General features: G+C 41.8%; 1 protein-coding gene across 2 annotated transcripts in view; it reads left to right on the top strand.

Annotated features, from left to right (window-relative positions):
- DSCAM (DS cell adhesion molecule) overlaps positions 1-22,110 on the top strand; it is a gene marked incomplete at both ends in the record, with an annotated part of 752,893 nt that overhangs the window by 496,078 nt on the left and 234,705 nt on the right. For both annotated transcript variants that reach the window (XM_082655382.1, XM_082655383.1), the window contains one exon: positions 8,603-8,776. In XM_082655382.1, coding sequence (XP_082511508.1) covers positions 8,603-8,776 — 174 coding nt within the window. The remainder of the gene's footprint in view (positions 1-8,602; positions 8,777-22,110) is intronic.

The following is a 22,110-nucleotide window of genomic DNA, read 5'->3' as shown; positions in this document are numbered from 1 at the left end:
TCCATCCACCTCATTACAAATAACTCAATTTCGTTTATTTTTATGGCTGAGTAATAGTCCATTGTATATATGTGCCACATCTTCTTTATCCATTCATCTGTTGATGGACACTTAGGTTGCTTCCATCTCCTGGCTACTGTAAATAGTGCTGCATTGAACATTGTGGTACATGACTCTTCTTGAATTATGGTTTTCTCAGGGTATATGCCCAGTAGCAGGATTGCTGGGTCATATGGTAGTTCTATTTTTAGTTTATCAAGGAACCTCCATACTGTTCTCCATAGTGGCTGTATCAATTTACATTCCCACCAACAGTGCCAGAGGGTTCCCTTTTCTCCACACCCTCTCCAGCATTTATTGTTTGTAGAGTTTTTGATGATGACCATTCTGACTGTTGTGAGGTGATACCTCATTGTAGTTTTGACTTGCATTTCTCTAATGATTAGTGATGTTGAGCATCCTTTCATGTGTTTGTTGGCAATCTGTATATCTTCTTTGGAGAAATGTCTATGTAGGTCTTCTGCCCATTTTTGGATTGCATTTTTTTTTTTTTTTTTTGTGGTACGCGGGCCTCTCACTGTTGCGGCCTCTCCCGTTGCGGAACACAGGCTCCGGATGCGCAGGCTCAGCGGCCATGGCTCACGGGCCCAGCCACTCTGCGGCATGTGGGATCTTCCCAAACTGGGGCATGAACCTGTGTCCCCTGCATCGGCAGGCAGACTCTCAACCACTGCGCCACCAGGGAAGCCCAGGTTGTTTGTTTTTTTGATATTGAGCTGCATGAGCTGCTTGTATATTTTGGGATTAATCCTTTGTCAGTTGCTTCATTTGATTTGCAAATATTTTCTCCCTTTCTGAGGGTTGTCTTTTCATCTTGTTTATGGTTTCCTTTGCTGTGCAAAAGCTTTGAAGTTTCATTAGGTCCCATTTGTTTATTTTTGTTTTTATTTTCATTTCTCTAGGAGGTGGGTCAAAAAGGATCTTGCTGTGATTTATGTCATAGAATGTTCTGCCTATGTTTTCTCCTAAGAGTTTTATAGTGTCTGGCATTACATTTAGGTCATTAACCCATTTTGAGTTTATTTTTGTATATGGCATTAGGGAATGTTCTAATTTCATTCTTTTACAAGTAGCTGTCCAGTTTCCTAGCACCACTTATTGAAGAGGCTGTCTTTTCTCCATTGTATATTCTTGCCTCCTTTATCAAAGATAAGGTGACCATATGTGTGTGGGTTTATCTCTGGACTTTCTATCCTGTTCCATTGATCTATATTTCTGTTTTTGTGCCAGTACCATAATCTCTTGATTACTGTAGCTTTGTAGTATAGTCTGTAGTCTGGGAGCCTGTTTCCTCCAGCTCCGTTTTCCTTTCTCAAGATTGCTTTGGCTATTCGGGGTCTTTTGTGTTTCCATACAAATTGTGCAACTTTTTGTTCTAGTTCTGTGAAAAATGCCATTGGTAGTTTGATAGGGATTGCATTCAATCTGTAGATTGCTTTGGGTAGTATAGTCATTTTCACAATATTGATTCTTCCAATCCAAGAACATGGTATATCTCTCCATCTGTATCATCTTTAATTTCTTTCATCAGTGTCTTATAGTTTTCTGCATACAGGTCTTTTGTCTCCTTAGGTAGGTTTATTCCTAGGTATTTTATTCTTTTATTACAATGGTAAATAGGAGTGTTTCCTTAATTTCTCTTTCAGATTTTTCATCATTGGTATATAGGAATGCAAGAGATTTCTGCACATTAATTTTGTATCCTGCCATTTTACCAAATTCATTGATTAGCTCAAGTACTTTTCTGGTAGCATCTTTAGGATTCTCTATGTATAGTATCATGTCATCTGCAAACAGTGGCAGTTTTACTTCTTCTTTTCCGATTTGGATCCCTTTTATTTCTTTTCCTTCTCTGATTGCTAAAACTTCCAAAACTGTGTTGACTGATAGTAGTGAGAGTGGGCAAATGTGTCTTCTTCCTGTTCTTAGAGGAAATGGTTTCAGTTTTTCACCATTGAGAATGATGTTGGCTGTGGGTTTTTCATATATGGCCTTTATTGTGTTGAGGTAAATTCCCTCTATGCCTACTTTCTGGAGGGTTTTTGTCATAAATCTGTGTTGAATTCTGTCAAAAGCTTTTTCTGCATCTATTGAGATGATCATATGGTTTTTCTCCTTCAATTTGTAAATATGGTTGATCACATTAATTCATTTCCATATATTGAAGAATCCTTGCATTCCTGGGATAAACCCCACTTGATCATGGTATATGATCCTTTTAATGTTCTGTTGGATTCTGTTTGCTAGTATTTTGTTGAGGATTTTTGCATCTATGTTCATCAGTGATATTGGCCTGTAGTTTTCCTTTTTTGTGACATCTTTGCCTGGTTCTTGTATCAGGGTGATGGTGGCCTCATAGAGTGTGTTTGGGAGTGTTCCTCCCTCTGCTATATTTTGGAAGAGTTTGAGAAGGATAGGTGTTAGCTCTTCTCTAAATGTTTGATAGAATTCACCTGTGAATCCATCTGGTCCTGGGCTTTTGTTTTTTGGAAGATTTCTAATCACAGTTTCAATTTCAGTGCTTGTGATTGGTCTGTTTATATTTTCTATTTCTTCCTGGTTCAGTCTCGGAAGCTTCTGCTTTTCTAAGAATTTGTCCATTTCTTCCAGGTTGTCCATTTTATTGGTATAGAGTTTCTTGGAGTAATCTCTCATGATCCTTTGAATTTCTGCAGTGCCAGTTGTTGCTTGTGCTTTTTCATTTCTAATTCTATTGATTTGAGTCCTCTCCCTTTTTTTCTTGATGAGTCTGGCTAATGGTCTGTCAATTTTGTTTATCTTCTCAAAGAACCACCTCTTAGTTTTATTGATCTTTGCTATTGTTTCCTTCATTTCTTTTCATTTGTTTCTGATCTGATCTTTATAATTTCTTTCCTTCTGCTAACTTTGGGGGATTTTTGTTCTTCTTTCTCTAATTGCTTTAGATGTAAGGTTAGGTTGTTTTTTTGAGATGTTTCTTGTTTCTTGAGGTAGGATTATATTGCTATAAACTTCCTTCTTAGAACTGTTTTTCCTGCATCCCGTAGGTTTTGGGTAATCATGTTTTTATTGTCATTTTTTTCTAGGTATATTTTGATTTCCTCTTCGATTTCTTCAGTGATCTCTTGGTTATTTAGTAGCGTATTGTTTAGCCTCCATCTGTTTGTATTTTTTACAGTTTTTTTTTCCTGTAATTGATACCTAGTCTCATAGGATTGTGGTCAGAAAAGATACTTGATACAATTTCAATTTTCTTAAATTTACCGAGGCTTGATATGTGACCCAAGATATGATCTATCCTGTAGAATATTCCATGAGCACTTGAGAAGAAAGTGTATTCTGTTGTTTTTGGATGGAATGTCCTATAAATATCAATTAAGTCCATCTTGTCTAATGTGTCATTTAAAGCTAGTGTTTCCTTATTTATTTTCATTTTGGATGATCTGTCCATTGGTGAAAGTGGGTTGTTAAAGTCCCCTACGATGATTGTGTTACTGTCGATTTCCTCTTTTATGGCCGTTATCATTTGCCTTATGTATTGAGGTGCTCCTGTGTTGGGTGCATAGATATTTATAATTGTTATATCTTCTTTTTGGATTGATCTCTTGATCATTATGTAGTGTCCCTCTTTGTCTCTTGTAAGAGTTTATTTTAAAGTCTATTTTGTCTGATTTGAGAATTGCTACTTCAGCTTTCTTTTGGTTTCCATTTGCATGGAATATCTTTTTCCATCCCATCACTTTCAGTCTGTATGTGTCCCTAGGTCTGAAGTGGGTCTCTTGTAGACAGCATATATATGGGTCTTGTTTTTGTATCCATTCAGCCAGTCTGTGTATTTGGTTGGAGCATTTAATCCATTTATGTTTAAGATAATTATTGGTATGTATGTTCCTATTACCATTTTCTTAATTGTTCTGGGTTTGTCATTGTAGATCTTTTCATTCTCTCGTGTTTCCTGCTTAGGGAAGTTCCTTTAGCATTTGTTGTAAAGCTGGTTGGTGGTGCTGAATTCTCTTAGCTTTTGCTTGTCTTTTAAGGTTTTAATTTCTCCATCAAATCTCAATGAGATCCTTGCTGTGTAGAGTAATCTTGGTTGTAGGTTTTTTCCTTTCATCACTTTAAATATGTCCTCTCACTCCCTTCTGGCTTGCAGAGTTTCTGCTGAAAGATCAGCTGTTTACCTTATGGGGATTCCCTTGTATGTTATTTGTTGCTTTTCCCTTGCTGCTTTTAATATTTTTTCTTTGTATTTAATTTTTGATAGTTTGATTAATATGTGTCTTGGCATGCTTCTCCTTGGATTTATCCTGTATGGGACTCTCTGGGCTTCCTGGACTTTAGTGACTATTTCCTTTCCCAAATTAGGGAAGTTTTCAACTATAATCTCTTCAAACATTTTCTCAGTCCCTTTCTTTTTCTCTTCTTCTTCTGGGACCCCTGTAATTCAAATGTTGGTGAGTTTAATGTCTCAGAGGTCTCTGAGACTGTTCTCAATTCTTTTCATTCTTTTTTCTTTAGTCTGCTCTACAGTAGTTATTTCCACTATCTTATCTTCCAGGTCACTTATCCATTCTTCTGCCTCAGTTATTCTGCTATTGATTCCTTCTAGTGAATTTTTAATTGCATTTAATGTGTTGTCCATCATTGTTTGTTTGCTCTTTAGTTCTTCTACATACTTGTTAAACGTTTCTTGTATTTTCTCCATTCTATTTCCAAGATTTTGGATCATCTTTACTCTCATCACTCTGAATTCTTTTTCAGGTAGACTGCCTATTCCCTCTTCATTTCTTTGGTCTGGTTGCTTTTTTCCTTGCTCCTTCATCTGCTGTGTATTTTGGTAAACTTACTGTGTTTGGGGTCTCCTATTCACAGACTGCAGGTTCGTAGTTCCCATTGTTTTTTGGTGTCTGCCCCCAGTGGGTAAGGTTGGTTCAGTGGCCTGTGTAGGCTTCCAGGGGGAGGGGACTGGTGCCTGTGTTCTCATGGGTGGGGCTGGATCTTGTCTTTCTGGTGGGCAGGGCTGCATCCAGTGGTGCGTTTTGGGGTGTCTTTGACCTCTTTATGATTTTAGACATCCTCTCTGCTAATGGGTGGGGTTGTGTTCTTGTCTTGGTAGTTGTTTGGCATAGGGTGTCCAGCACTGTAACTTGCTGGTTGTTGAGTGGAGCTGGGTCTTAGTGTTGAGGCAGAGGTCTCCATGAGAGCTCTGGCCAATGGATATTATGAGGGTCTGGGAGGTCTCTGGTGGGCCAATGTCCTGAACTCTGCTCTCCCACCTCAGAGGCTCAGGCCTGACACCTGGCCGAGCACAAAGATCCTGCGCCACTACGCTTGCCAGGCCTGTCCAAGAGCCCGGCTGGCTCCCTGCCCCCGGCTCCCAGTCCTGGCTTGGCTGGTTAAGGATTTTTATGTCTATGTTGGGATATTGGTTTCTAGTTCTAAGGTCTTTGATTTTGGTATCAAGATGTTGCTGGCCTCATAAAATCAGTGGTAAAGTGTTTTATTCTCCTGTATTTTCTGAAAGACTTTGTGTAAAAAATTTTTTTTTCTTTAGGTGTTAGGTAGTATTCACTAATGAAGCTGTCTGGGCTTTGATTGTTCTTTGTGGAAAGCTGTTAACTACAAATTAACTTTATAGATACAGGACTATTAAGTTTATCTAATTTTTCTTGAGTGATATTTAAGAGTTTGTGTCTTTCCAGAAATTTATCTATTTAATATAACTTTTTAAACTTATTGACACAAAGTTATTCCTAATATTTTCCTATTATCCTTTTAATTCAAGTAGGGACTGCAGTGATGGCCTTTTTCATTATAGTTACTTGTAACTAATGTCTCTTCTCTTTTCTTGATCAGTCCAGCTAGAGGTTTTTGTATTTTTTTTTCAAAGAACTGGCTTTTGGTTTTATTGATTTTCTCTACAATTTTCTGTTTTTTATTTCACTGATTTCAGTTTTCCTGTTTATTGTTTCCTTACTTCTCCTTACTTTGAGTTTCATTTGTTCTTCCTGTAATAGCTTCTTAAGAGGGATGCTTAGATCATTGATTTGTGATCTTTTTCCTTTTCCAATACAAACACTTAAAGCTACAAACTTCCATCTAAGTGTTGCTTTTAGCTGCATCTCAGATATTTTGATATGTTGTTTTTACATTCTTATTCAACTCAGAATATATTTTTTCTAATTACTCTGGTGATTTCTTCTTTGACTCATGAGTTTTTTTAGAAGCGTATTGTTTAAGTTTCAAATATTTGAGGTTTTCCCAGATATATCTCTGTTATTGATTTCGATTTTAGTTTTTCTGTGGTGCTAGAAAGTGATTTGTATTATTTTATTTTTGAACATCTATTGAAATTTGTATTATGGCCCAAAATATTGTCTTTCTGGATATCTGTTCCATGTGCACTTGAAACCAGTATGTATTCTGCTACTGCAGGGTGTAGAATTCTATAAATGTCAGTTAAGTCAAACTGAGTGATAGTGGTATTAAAGTCTTCTATATTTCAAATATTATTTCTTCTGCCCCTGTCTTTCTTCTCCTTTTGAAACTATAATTACTCAATGTTAGAATATTTGATATTGTTCTAGAGCTCTAGGACAATCTATTCTGTATTTTTCACTCTTTTGCACTTTTTGTTTTGATTTGGATAATTTCTGTTGACCTAGCTTCAAGTTCACTATTTTCTCTGCTGTGTTCAATCTGCTGATTAGCTTAAGGAATTCTTTCGATCTAATATTGTGTTTGTTGTTTCTGACATTTTATTTATCTGTCTCTTTTGTGTAGTTTTAATATTCTTTCTGAATCCCCACCTGTTTATGGGCATTAACCATAGTTGTTGTAAAGTCCCTGTCTGATAGTTCCATACCAAGATTTCAAAACTATTGATCATTTCTTCTCTGGCTCTTTTTTCTTGCTTTCGTGTTTGTGCATCTCATAATATTTTATTGAATTTTGGTCATGATGCATGAAAGAGTAGCAATTGAAGTAGGTTATACTTATTTCTAGTTCTTTACTTCCTACCTGCTTGTATGCCCAGGACCTTGTCCTCTCACCCTGTCCCAAAGATGAAATTGTTTACTTGTACCTTATCTCCTTGTAGGGCTTTTAATTCTTTGCAACTAAGTTTACCCAGTTGCCTGTGACTTCCACTTTCTGATTCATTCAAAGAAAAGCATGATTTTGTAGATTAACAGTCTCTTTTTTGTTGTTAGTGTGGAAGTGATATTCTTTTGTGTCTTTCTCCATCCTGAGCAGAAATAGAACTCTGTTTTTTAAATTCAGGTTTCCATATATACTCTCTAACAGTTGTGTTTTGATAGAAACCATCTGTTGTAGGGATTCTGCTTGTCCTTGTAATTCATTATGAAAGGTCCCCTCAGATACATGATTAATTTCCTTTGTCTCTTTGGTGGAGCTGAAATAGGTAAAGGAAGGCATAGCCACAGTCTCTGCCACTGTGACCTGAGGGATACCAATAGGTAAATGGTCAGTTTGGGAGGAGACAACAGGAGGAAGTGTATCCCCCTCTCATTTCACTTCCCCAGATGCAAAGTCTGAAGTTTCCTGCATGAACGGATGACCACCCACCTGTTCAGGTCCCATGTAGGTTCTGGGGACACACAGACCAGCAGCTCTTCTCTAGAACACACACTTGGCCCATGCTTTGAGCTTTCTCCAGGAAGATGGAATGGTCCAGGAAGATGGAGAAGTTCTGTCAGCCTTTCAAGGCTTGGACCACACACTCCTAGTCCCAGAAGAGGGGCAAACAACATAGCAGATTCATCCGATTCATCCAACTACCATCTTCCCAGAAATCTCCCGAGGCCTTAATCCTCTGTTTTATTATTTCTAAATTTATTTTCTAAATTAGTTTTGTATGGATCCTTTATGTGGATCACATCACATCTATGACCATAGCATACCACATCTGGGCCACTATTTCCTTGAATGCAAGCACTCAGAGGAGAGCAGTGTTTTAATTCGTGCTGTCTTAGTGCAGTGATCTGACTTGTTTAATAATATTCAATGATGCTGATTGTACATGGTGTTTCTAGACTGGAATAAACCACACTTAGAAGGGAAGTCTGCAGTATTAGTTTTCTCCTTGTAGTCTCAGAGGTGCTCATCCTGTGAGGTCTTCAAATGCCTTGTCCCCGAAGCACTCCTTGTTTACATGCAGATTAAGTCCCTAGGGACACAAAAAATGTATTTAGTTACACAAGAGATGTCTACTTCTGTAGTCATTCTACTGTGATTTCTGTGAATAATTTATCAACTGCTTAACGCTCATCAAATTTGATGAATTGTAGAAACTATCTGTAAGTTCTCTTACTCTTTATCTCAGAGTTTGAAATACTGTCATTTTAAATAAACATGTTTCTCCATAAACAAGAATTTCATCGTCGGAGGAAAGAAAAAATTCTTGGTGTATCTGATGCTTGTCCTCTAGGTTGTGTGTTCGGCGTCCATCACTTCCCTTCATTGGTCTGGTGTCCTTGAGCTCATTGTCTCTCTGTATTTATTCATGTTAGCATAACTGTTCCTCTTTTTTATTCTGTTGCAGGTGCTGGGGTTCCCCAGTTCCAACCGATTGCCCTGAATGGCCGAATTCAGGTCCTCAGCAACGGGTCTCTGTTGATCAAGCACGTGGTAGAAGAAGACAGCGGCTACTACCTGTGCAAGGTCAGCAACGATGTGGGCGCGGACGTCAGCAAGTCCATGTACCTCACGGTGAAAAGTAAGGAAGAAGAGCACTTCGTTTTACCTAAATAGGGCTTCGGGGGCTTCCATTTTCAGTGGTCTCCATGCATACTGTTTAAAAACAAAACACAACAAAAACAAAATGTGATTTGCTGCAGCTGGGGGTTTCCTGTCCTAAAAATATAGTTAAAGAGGACGGTAGAAGTTCAGCGATTGTCAGAGCCTATGGGTCCCTTGGCCATGGCTACAGGCTCTGGGTAAACTAGCAGATGAGTGGGTCCCTGCCTTTGGCACCCACATTTCTCTCCTGTTGATTTCATTGTAGAAAAGCCCAGTGCACGCTCTCAGATGTGTTCCTTTCAGAGGTCTATTCATGCTTTTTATTATCTGCAAGCTGGCTTGTCCATAGATTTCCTTTTTAAGATCCTTCTGAAATCCAGAAAGCAGAAACCTCATTATCAACACACACATCTACAAGAACAAAGAACACATAGCACTATGCTTAGGGTCTGTGTTGCTGACCCATTTTTTAGGAAAGGGCACTTTATAGTGAAATTATTTTTATACTTTGGTAACTAAACCACCAAAGAAAGAACCAAAGTAGACCAACTTCTACTGAGTACTGCTCATTAGCAAATGGTTGTACATCTAGTTTAAGTGAATGACTTATGTCTTTCTCCGTTTATATTCTCTGCTACTGGATAGATTGTGATTTCTTCCTGACTACAAGGTTTTGATCAGACTTCCTCTTTTTTATTTTAATTATGCTCTCTGTAGGTTGTCAAGGATCTCTATCATATCGTTTATTAGAGAGATTGGATTTAAAAGTGAATTCCAGTGGTGTGTGTGTGTGTGAGAGAGAGAGAGAGAGATTTAAAGGCTAGCTACACACAAACTAGTATCCATCCTATTTTACTAAGAATTTATTCTAGTTAACCCATTTTTTCTAATAGGACAGTGAAAATATCAAGCTGTCTATTCGGTATACTTTTATATCATAGACAAATTAAAGTTCTGAAATAAGGTTGCTTTGAAATATATTGTGGACATATCCAATACATACATTTGACTTCTAAATATTATACTCCAAAGGAACTGATTTTCAAGAATCTGAAGACAAATTGTCATATCACTTAACTACAAAGTTGAAATCGTAATTTTTAAAACTAAGTTGATGAAATATTAAGGAAACCCAAGATCTGAAGACCAATACTGACCATGTTGATCCATTTTTCCCCAACAAAAGAAATGTATTTTGCAATTGCTTTGACATATTTAAAATTTATAAAGCATTTTTTTCTATCGCACTCGTATATGTATCTGAGCTCTAATAGACACAGTGCCCCATGAAGGATGTAAATACAATCAACCATAGACCTTACCTTCATGAATGAGAAAGCTTATGTCTTGAGAAAGGAGACAGCCTGCTAATCATAGTGCAAGGGAAGGAGTAAGGTGCAGAGATGTGCCTTTCAAAGGAGGACAGAACCATCATTTTGAGCGGATTAAGGAAAGCGTCAGGAGAAAAAATCTTTAAAAATGGGTAGAATTTGAAAATGTAGAACTTGATTTCCCCACATCTCCTCTTTCCATACCTTTGATGCTGGTAGTGGATGTGGGACCACAAAGATGTCCCCCTGCCCTTAGTGAGCTTATTCTCCTGTGGGTCCATCAGGCCTGGCTGTGGACAGCTCCATCCAGCAGAACGCATTGGTGTCAGGATGGAGCATGGGACACTGGGAATGCACAGATGAAGGCGTGGTTTACACCCCCTGGAGAATTAGTGCCTACAGAATGGTACCCATGGCCTCTGACTTCAGTCCTAAAGGGTGCAGTGGATTTCGAAAGATAGAATTGTTGGGGGTAAACAGAGGCGCTCAAGGGAGAGAGAACAGAGAGAGCAGATACAAGAAATCAAAAGACTCAAGGCAAGAGGTAACTGTGTTTGGATGCTCTACCCGCTATGTGGAGGGGATTAGGGAAAGAAACATTTAAAGCGAGTATTCGTCAAAGAAAACTGTTCTTAGGGTTTGTCAGTCTTAGTTTCTCTCTCTCAAACTATACAAACTGCTAGCAGAGAGGCACATTTATGGAACAGTTATTTTTACCAGTTCTTGATAACCCTCCGGTGGCTTTATACATAATTTCAGCAGGAACTAAAACAACATTATAAAGCAATTATACTCCAATAAAGATGTTAAAAAATCATAATATTTAAATTCTGAAAAGTAAAAACATAATTTAATAAGGAGATATAGAAACAGAAGACAAAAGATATACAGTATCTCTAACTGTTGCTTAAATGATACCATTTAAACAAAAACAATAGCTAACAGAGGGATGGCTTTCGCTTATTCTTTGTATATTTGCTTGGCAAGACTGTTAAGGGTACGAAAACTGACACGTTTAGGCTCTGCACATGGCAATGGGAGACCTGCCACTTGGCGTACAGCTCTTTTACTGAGAAAATGGGAGGAAGTGGGAGTGGAGAGCATTGGCTCTGACCTGCTGGGGACAGAGCAGGTGCCTGGCTGCAAGCAGATTGTATGTCGCTGCACTGGTAACGGGATTATACCCGGCACTGCAGCAAGGCTCTTCTCATCTGACGCTACCCAGGCTTACATCAGGCACAATTTCTTTAATGTTTCAAAAGAAATTGCACTGCTTTCCATAAGAATAGTAAGGACTCTCCCTTTTCTATAAGTCATTAAAAAATAAAAAAAAAAACTGGTCTGCAAATATTTTTAAATGCAGTAGGAGAGAACTTTCTGCCTGATAAGGCATGTCAGGAAATTAAGACAGCTTCTCAGATGAGAACTCCAGACGCCCAGGATGGCTGGTGCTGGGTTTTACACGTATTTTAAAGATCCGAACTCTACTGATAGAGCCTGGTGTTGGGTTCTCACTGGGGACACTGGGTACAATGCACTGGCACTGAAATGCCCAAGGTCGCGAGGCCCCTCCACAAGACCACCAGAGTCGAGAGTCAAAGCCAAACGGCAAGGGTCATTTATTGCAGGTTCGAACCTGGACCTCCGCGCACTCGTTGCCGGTGACGCTAAGAGGTCCCAATGGAGTTTAGTTCAGCTCTTTTATAGACAAGTACAAACAAGTTCGGGACGTTCTGCGGGGCTTTCCAGGGGTGTAGAGTACTGATTGGTTGATTTTTGAACAAAGACACTAGTCGCCGTCTGATTGGTTGGACAGTTGCAGGTTGACTTTTGAACAAAGACACTAGTCGCCGTCTGATTGGTTGGACGGTTGCGGGGGGGGGGTGGGGGTGGTCAGCAAGCGTAATTACAGAAGCAAGAGCGGCTAGTTAAGTTTCGGTTTCCTGAGGTTTCGTTTCTCAATTGGAAATACTTAAGACGGGGCCATGTTCACAAAAAGAAATAGTGCAAACAGGAAGACTGATGCAACCCTAGGAGTGCTGCGGCCTCCACCAGCCCAACGGCCGGGCGGCGGGAGGCTGTGCGCCCAACTTCAGGCGGCGCTCCCAAATGTGGCAAGCCCAGCGCCGCGCCCTGGAATGGCCCTTTTTCGGCCCTTCTCCTCCGGGAGGAACAGAAAAGAAACTCCAGGAAAGGCACAAATTGAATGCAGGGCGTCAACTCAGTCCTATTCCCACCAAAGTAGAACATAGCCCCCTCAGCACTGGCTGGGTCTCCTCTCTGGGAAGTTTTCTTACCACGACTCCAATGCTTTCAAAACTCGCTAATCTAATGATAAAGCAACTTAACAATGAATGCCTCCCCCCGATCCTTTTTTGGAATCAGGTATGATGAGACTGTGGGCAGGGAAGACAGAAGGCAACCAAGTTTGGAAGGAGTGGTCATGGAAAGCCATCAATGAGACAGAAAAATAATCAGTGCAAATCCTCCCGGTTTTGTTGGTATTCTTGCTTCTGGTTCTACATTATCTCAATTCTAATTTATCCTTTACGAAAAATCATCCCAGGAATAGGGACCCAAAACATCAGAAAATGTTAAGGACCTTTGGCAGGAAAGACAGGGGAACTGAGCTCTACTTTCAATCAAATGTGGCCTTTGGTGACAGCACTGCGCCCCTCCCCCCAGGCCCACAGGGACTGCAGAAGCCTCACCACTTGGGGAAAATAAAAGAAGCCTCCCCACTTGGGGAACGTGGTCTTTTGTGCTAAGAAAATAGTTCCCCAAACTACAGAATCTTTCAGGCGGTTGAGCCGTCTTCTCCCAGGTGCCCAGATCACATCCTCACCGTCCCAGCTTTCTGCCCCTGGCTGGTCTGAGCCTGTGTGTCTACAGGAATCCTGCTATCTTTCTGTTTGGATCTTTGGCCCACGACGCCCAGGCAGCTCTTCTTTTGTCTGCTGCTCCGCACAGGTCCCTTCTGATCCCCGCGTGCCGTGTAGGAGAGCATCCCTTATCAACCAGGAGCAGGCGCCTCCCTGGAGAGTCGGTTATTTGTGGAACCCATCTCCCCATCTCTGGCTTCCGGAGCCAACCCACAAGGGCCCCAGTCCAGCCTTGGTCCTCAGGCCTCCCTCTGGGCAGGTCCCTGGGTCCCGTGTGGGGACACATGCGTGTGCACTGCATGTGCACGCGCCAGCTCGAGTCATCTTTGGTCAAACAGTCCCCAGGCCTTGGCCAATTCTGGACAGACCTCAGTAATGTGCTTTGACCTCAGGCCACCTCATGTCCTGCTATTGCCGGAGTGGGTGTTGGGCTTGGAATACAATAACCCATCCCCCCCGCTAAAGTAAAAGAATCCATAAACAGCCTTCCATAGTCCATCCACCCTGTTACTTCCCGCCCTCATGTGCTGCCTCTAGGATGTACAGGTGTCTGCGGGAACACCTGAAGTGCTGCTCTGTGGTCTCTGAAGGGAAGGAAGGGGTGCCAGCCTGGGCTGCCCCGCAGTGAGGCTGCGGTGGCCTCAGTCCCTTCCACAGGGTGCTCCCAGGTTGCTCCTGGTCACTCTGTAAAGGCCACTCTTTAAGAACAAGAGATACATGCTTGTTTTTTTCCTGTTTTGTGCTCACAGAAGTAGCGGGAGTAAAGTTTGCCTACATAAAAACACTAAATTACAGTTTTTTTGTTCCTTAAACTGTCAAGATTGCTTGTGTGTATCTCAGTCTAATGCTGCTTTCCCTCTATTATCTTAATTTGAGAGCTTCTAAATGAAGCCTTCAGAACCTTGGCTCCTGGGTCCCGGAAGGTTGTAGCTGATCCTGTGGGATTGTGCGATCCCTTGAAATCATATGCAAAAATGTGTGTGTTTTCTGGGAAGAAACACTGTAGCCTTTATATCTTTAAAGGGATTCCTGGGCTTCCCTGGTGGCTCAGTGATTGGGAGTCCACCTGCCGATGCAGGGGACGTGGGTTCGTGCCCCGGTCCGGGAGGATCCCACATGCTGCGGAGCGGCTGGGCCCGTGAGCTATGGCTGCTGAGCCTGTGCGTCCAGAGTCTGTGCTCCGCAACGGGAGAGGCCACAACAGTGAGAGGCCCGTGTACCGAAAAAAACAAGAAAAAAGGAATTCCTGATGCAAAACAAGGTCAGCACGACTGTTCTAGAAAATCACAGCCACAATGGCCTGAAATAAAGACTGTGTGTCGTGCTTTTCATGCAGGGTATCTCAGAGCATCCGGATGGAAGTGACCAGCATACGACAATAGGGTCACGAGGGCTGAGGAGGAATAAACGAGCATGAATCAGTGGAAAACTAGGTTTTACTGAAAACTGGGTTTTAATACTTCATCACCTTTGTTTCATGTCCACACTCTTATTGCAGCCTTGGAGCAGAAGAAACATAAATGAATCAAAGGCATGTACCCCTGTGGTCAGCATTCTGGCTCCAGACTCACACTGCCGAGGTTCCACCCCTTCCAACCCTGTGCCCTGGGGCAGGTGACTCACCCTCTGTGCAAGCCTACTGAAACAGAGACAACCACAGACCTCTCTCTCCTCTCAGGGTTGCTGTGAGCCTGACGTGAGCCATCACACAGGAGAGCTTAGGTATTAGGCGGGTGCAGGCGAGTAGCAGGTATTCTTTAGGTGGAGGCTGTGAATGCTGGTGTTATTATCATCATCATCATTCCCGAATTACACCCCCGCCCGAGACACATCCATGCCGGTCAGAGACTACGAGGTGTCCCTGAGTCCAAATCACCCAGTTTACACACTTTCATAACTGTGGAGCCCACCAGCAACCCCCTGACCATATCTTACATGTATGCACGCACTCATAGTCTGAAGTCCAATTGTCAAAAGTATCTGCAGCTTTCATAGCATTGTCCGTGTTCAGAAGTAGAGGATGGGGACACCCATGGGAAAGGAAGTATGGAAAAACATAGGGGGACCTGTGAGCTGGTGGGAGACCCCAAGTGGCTGTAATGCCGATGCTGGGTGGTGGCTCCTTCCAGGTAGGGCAGCTAAATGTTTGCATTTCTCTTCTTCGGTGAGCCTGAGAGTCTCCCAGCTAAAGAGTCTTTGGGGTTAAGAAGGAATCTGTAAGATGGCAAGGCTACTAGAGCAGCTACTATTTGTTGCCAGTCCCATTTCAGTTTCCCTCCTCTCTGTGTTAAGTGTTTACTCATGTCCCCTTAAAATTCATATATTGAAGTCCTAACCCCTAGTATCTCCAAATATGATCTCATTTGGAAACAGGGTTTTTGCAGAGGGAATGAGTTAGAAGGAGGTATTACTGGATTCGTGCAGCCCTCAATCCAATAGTAGTGATGTCATACAAAAAGGAGAAATTTGGACACAGACATGGAGTGAATCAGTCTTGTGAAGACAGAGATTGGAGTTATGCTTCCACAGCCAAGGGAAGCTGGAAGAGGCTAGGAAAGATTCTCCCCTAGAGTCTTCAGAGGGACCATGACCCTACCAAAACCTTGATTTCAGGTTTCTGGCCTCCAAAACTGTGGTAGAATAAATTCCTGTTCTTTAAATCACCGGTCTGTGGTACTTTGTTACACAAATGCACTCAGTGATAAGAGATCTTTTGCAGACTCTTGTGTTAGGGAAGCACACCACAGCTAGGTCACCTGCTCCAGCAGGTAAATCCTAATCTGTCTACACTAGTGGATGTGAACTCTAGTCTGAACCAACCAAGGGCAGCCTTCTCCCTTTGAGCATAATTGGTTTAAGGATGGGCGTGTGACCAGTTTTGGTCAATGAAATGTAAGAAATCTTCTGTGATATTTTTGAAAAGATTTCCTTATTCTTAATTGTAGACTCAGCAGGAGATGTTCATCTCTTAATTCTTGGCCCTATCTGGAGGTGATACCTCCAGATACTCTATCATGGCAACCATTTTAGCACCATCTTGAGGATAAACCAAAACATAAAGGAAGGTAGAGTCAAGAAAACCAGAAAAGTTGAGATTTATCCCTAAGCTACTGCATTTGCAGTCCCCCCTCCTCTGAATTCATCACTGTGAGAGGACCAATTACTTGATTGCTTTTCTGTCTAAGCCGGTGTGGGTCAGGGTTTTCTTATTTGCGGCTGGAGGCATCCAAACTAAATAGGAAGTGGACAGATCATCAGCAGGTAATGGGGCTCAGCTCAATCATACTGCTCCCCCCGGCAAGTCAGGCTGAGCTCAATGCCCCTGAGAGGTTGAGGAGTCTTATTTGGGTTGAGGAACCCCATCCAAATTGGCATTCATAGCATGATTTTCTGGGTTGGGGTAAGAGAGGTCTGTGGAGGAATGACAGCTGAGGGTAAGTGGCAACCCGAAGGCCTCGGGCACATCCCATAGCAGGGAGGTCGGTACCTGGTGGAGGGAGAGTGGTGAATACCAGCAGCATTTCTTCAACGTTACTGGGGCCGGTATCCCTCCGAGGGAAAGAACGTGTATTTTCTCCCCTTACTTACTTACGTCTTTTTCCTTCTTCTGTTTGGAGGCCCCCTTCTACCCAGCAACTGAAAAGTTATTTCTGCCAGTTTGAGGTAATCTCTGCTATTTCAAGGTTTCTCAGTTGATTTAAGTTGATTTAAGATTTTTCCTCTCCCGTGGCCTCCTGGGGGCGGTGGCATCAGTGCTGTGGGTCCACTGCCTAGTGACCCACAGGAGCCCCTCTTGGTCCCCCAGCTGCCCCTTGTCAGATCTGTTCGCTTATCCAATCAGCAGTATTCACTGAGTATCACCTGAGGTCAGGGATTGTACTAGACACTGCTTATTCCTTGAACAAGTTTACCGGCATGAAGCATACATCCCCAAGGGGATAAGGACATGCAGATGGGGATGTAACATAATGCCCTGCAGAGAACAGAATGAAGTAAGGAAGTGAGGTGTGCACATGCTCAGAGAGAGCAGCCCAGGCAGATAGAATGGCAAGTGCAAAGTTTCGAGGTAGAAGTGGGTTACATCTGAGAACTAGTGGGGAAACCATTGCGCTCGGAGTGCAATGAACAAAATGAGGCCATGGAGCTAGGCAGGGGCTAGATCCATGGTCAAACTTTGGACTTGATTTTAAATATGATAAAATGCCACTGGAGGATTTTGAGCAGAGGGAAAGCATTATAACAACTATAGCTACAACTTATTCTAAACCCTTATCTAATTCGGACAATAACACTCAGAATTGTAGGTTATGTCTGACTTACAGGAGGCACAGAGAGAGGCCGGGGAGCCTCCGGCAGAGCAGGCGGGAACAGTTGCCGCTGTCCCAGGGGGAGACTGGGAAGGTTGCATCTCCCACAGTGTCCCAGGTGTTCACTCCGACTCTACTTCTCATACCCTGTGGTTAGAGGGGTGCTGCTCAGAAACCCATACAGGTCCCTCCAGGCCCCATTCTGAGCTGTTAGGGCTCAGGGTTCCTTTAGGAGACCCCCACCTGTGACCAGCTCTCCTTCTCTCCTGAGTCTCCGTCCCCACCCCTAACCCCACCTACTTCCCCAGTTCACCTGGTACACATTTCTGCAGTCTGTCCAGATTTGCACTCTTGCTTCTAGTTTACTAAGCTGATAGCAAGAAGCAGTGCTAGTGGTTTCCACCACCCTTTCCTATCATGATAGACTTCACTCAACAGTTTGAGAACCATGTGGGTATTTATTTTGCTGGTTACTGGGTTTATCTATTCCAAGTAAACATCCTGGAACTGAGGAAATAACCACAAGATGAATTTGAAGATTTGTTATGTCCACTGCAAGCTGGCCCTAAACCAAAACACACTGATTCCCTGACCTAAAAAAAGCCCCTACCCTGATCGTTGGGCCAGGGTAGTCTTTTGGTTCTTTAAAAATTAGTGTCAGTTCAGGGTCACCACCCCTATACTTAATGAGTCATTTTTGTTTGGCCGCTTTTAAGATTTTCTTTCTCTTGGGATTTCAGAGTGTGACTATGATGTACCTGAGCGTTGTTTCCTTTGTATTTGTGTAGATTTGGATTGAGGAGTTCCTTGGACCTTTAAGCTGATATCTTTCTTCAAACCTGAGGTGTTTACAACCATCGTTTTTTCCAGTAATTCTCTTTTTTTTTTTTTTTTTGTCCTATTCTTTCTTACCTCTTATTCTAGGACACATATGTTAACCCACTTGATACTGTCCCAATATCAAGATTTCTGGTACTTGGATCATTTTTCTTCCATCATTTTTCTCTCTCAGCAGATTGCATATTGTTTAATCTACTTTAGTCATTACTGGCTCTCCCTTCAGAGAGAATTTATTGTGATGTAAATTATAAGCCAGAGCTTATATGTTTTCCACACATGGTTAGTCAGTTGTCCTAACATCATTCATTGAGCATTTCATCCTGTCCTTACTTTCTGAAATAACAATTTCATTTGAGGGAAAGATATTTAAGAAAATGAGATCTCAAGTCAAACTTCCTGGTTAGCTCTGCTAATTGCTAGCTGTGTACCTTGGACAAGTTACATAAGCTTTATGTGTTTTAGTTATTTATTTCTCCAGTCATCTCAGACTGTTGTTATGGGCATGAAATGAATTAGTATAAACATATAAATCACCCAAAACATAGGAATAAAGTTGGATCCCCACCTCACACCATATACAAAAACTAACTCAAAACAGATAGTAGACTTAATGCAACAGCTAAAACTATAAAACTTTCAGAGTAAAATATTGGAGTAAATTTTTATGTCAGTGACATGAGAAAAATTACATAATTTGGACTTTATAAAAATAAAAACACTCGTGCATCAAGAAAATGAAAAGACAGCTTGGAGAATGTGTAAAAATATTTGTGAATCGTATATCTAATAGGATACTTGCATCTAGAACTCTTACAACACAACAATAAAAACACAAATAACCCAATTTAAAAAATGGACAAAGGATTCGATAAGACTTTTATCTAAAGAAGACACAGATGACCACTAAGCACATGAAAAGATGCTCAACATCATTAGTCATAGAGAAATGCAAATCAAAACCACAATAAGATACCACTTCATAGCCACAAGGATGGCAAAAAACAAAACAAAAAACAGACATGTTAGCAAGGATGTGGAGAAATTGGAACACTGTACGTTACTGGTGGGAATGTAAAATGGTCAGGTGCTTTAGATAGCAGTTTAGAAGTTCCTCAAAAAGTTAAACATACAGTCACCGTATGACCCAACAATTCCACTCCTATGTATATACCTAAGATAAATAAAAACATATGTCAACACAGAAACTCGTACATGAATGTTTAAAGCAGCACTATCCACAACAGCCAAAAAGTGAAAACAACTCAAACGTCCATCAACTGGTATATGGATAAACAAAATGTAGTATATCATATAATAGAATATGATTCAGTCCTACGGACACATGAAGTAGCAATATATTCTACAACATGGATAAACCTTGAAAGCATTCTAAGTGAAAGAAACCTGGCACAAATGACCATATATCATAGGATGCCATTTATGGGAAGTGTCCAAAATAGGCAAATCCATAGAAACAGAAAAAAGATTCGTGGCTGCTGAGGGCTGGGAGGATAGGCCAGTGGAGAGTGACTGCAAATGAGAACAAGGTGTTGTTTGGGGGGATAAAAATGTTCTGGAATTAGAGAGTGGTGAAGGTTGCAGAACACTCAACGGTGCACTTGAAACTCGAGTTTTATGGTATGTGAATTATACTCAATAAAGCTACTATTTTTTAAAATTCCAGACTATCTAGCAACTTCAGGTGAACCTGTGCAATGGTTGTTAAGAGTTTAGGTTTTGAAGTTAGATAATCTGGTTTCAAACCCCAGGTTCATGGCTTCTTAGTTATGTAAACTTGGGCAAGTTCTCTAACCTTTCCAAGCCCTGTGTTCCTCTTCTGTAAAATGGAGATAATTGTGCCTACTGTCTAAAGCAGTGGTCCCCAACCTTTTTGGCACCAGGGACTGTTTCATGGAGGACAATTTTTCCATGGACCGGGGAGGGGTAGGGGATGGTTCAGGCAGTAATGCAAGCGATGGGGAGTGATGGGGAGCAGCAGATGAAGCTTTGCTCGCTCGCTGCTCACCTCCTGCTGTGCAACCTGTACCACTACCGGTCCATGGCCCAGGAGTGGGGACCCCTGGTCTAAATCTAGGAGGATTAAGTGTTAGAATATTCTGACAGCAGAGTGTCTGAAAAAGAGGAAAGATAAGCTCTTCATTAGTGGAAGCTGCTGCACTCAGGTCCTAAATGCTCATGGATACTTTTGCATTGAGCTGTCTTTTTGTTTTGTTTTGTTTCCTTTTCTTTTTAATTTCTACACCCTTGTCTTGTGGTTAAATAACTGTATCAGTACAACACGGTGAAGATTTGATAGGGCAACACTTGCCTCTCCTCTGACGGCTCCAAGGCCAACCCTCCCTCATCTCTGTTACTTGACATTGTCTTTGCTCTGCTCACGTGTTTCTTCTTCCAGATAAGCTTTTGTCTATTTCAAAAACGATCATGGGGGGTGATTAAAATTTCATTTGATTTATAGAATAGCTTGGAGTGGGGGACATACATCTTTATAACACTGGGTCCTCACACCCAGAAACAGGAAACTTCTCCCCATTTTCCCTCTTCTACTTGCGTGTCCTTTACTGAGGATGTAAAATTCTCTCCATTTAGAACACATACATGTCTTATTGTTTATTTACCCACAGAATTTTGAATTTTGTATATGCTATTTTATTTTATTTTTTATTTTTTTGCAATACACGGGCCTCTCACTGTTGTGGCCTCTCCTGTTGTGGAGCACAGGCTCTGGACGCGCAGGCTCAGCGGCCATGGCTCACGGGCCCAGCTGCTCCGCGGCATGTGGGATCTTCCCAGACGGAGGCACGAACCCGCGTCCCCTGCATTGGCAGGCGGACTCTCAACCACTGTGCCACCAGGGAAACCCCTATGCTATTTTAAATAGATATTTTGCCTTTCCCTTTTACTTGTATAGTTGAGTCCCCAGATCTTAATGATTTTATATTATTATTGGACTCCAGTTTATGTTTGAATGCTTTTGCAGCATTAGAAGCTTCATGGTGAGATGGTCTGTGACAGGAAGACTCACAGATACACGCATTTCAGTTTCAACCCTAGCTGACTAGTTCTTTCATTCGTTCAAAAACATTTTCTGAGTTCCTGCACATACCAGGCAGTCAGTCGAGCATCTGGGCTGGGGTCTCAGACCTCTGTGCTCCCACCTCGTTTCTGTCCATGCCTTCCAGCCATGGCCCACCAGCTATACACAGGTAGTGGAACAAGTTGGGTTTATTCTTGTCCTGAGGGAGAACACACACCATGGGGACCAGTGAGGTGTCTTAAGCAGGTGTCAGAAAGGACGTATTATATCCATGGGCCTATGTTAGGTGATCTGGGGAAGAGTCAAGGAAGCAGCACTTGGCTCTGGATTGGATGCTGTTGGCAGTGGGGGTGATTCTATGATTGGGTGTCTTAACGAATCTCATCCATAAGTGGGGAGGAATAGAGTCAGCCCATAGCTGTGGTTAGTAAAGATGCAGTGGTCACTCGTATTATCCAGGAGAGGGGCTGTTTGGCCATTTTGTTGTATATTTGGATAACGTTCATGCTATTGTCTGTATTCAGACATGATGAAGGGGTGGGCTTGCTTCATCTTGATCCATCTCAGTCACAGAGTGGCCTCGTCTGCTTTGGTGTTCTGTGAAGTTGTTTATATTCAACGAGAGAACACCAAGGACCCAGCTGGGAACCCCCAGCCAGCTCAGCTCCTGGACATCAGGGGCTGCCTTTCTCTCTCTCATGGCTCTTAATCATTGCTGTCACATCATCGGTTTTAACATAATTCCTTTGGAAAAGGATGCAGAAGACAATGGATGGTTTTGTTTAGGAATAACTTAAGAAAAGCAGCTACAGATAAATGTTGTCCTCAAGGGCTACTGGACTTCTATTGTGAGCTCAGCTGAAACAAGCTTATGATTCATCTGATCTGTCATG

Source organism: Grampus griseus, assembly GCF_964374135.1.
Source record: "Grampus griseus genome assembly, chromosome: 5".
NCBI lineage: Eukaryota > Metazoa > Chordata > Mammalia > Artiodactyla > Delphinidae > Grampus > Grampus griseus.
Note: the sequence above shows the minus strand (reverse complement) of the source record. Positions and strands in the feature narration are given on the sequence as shown.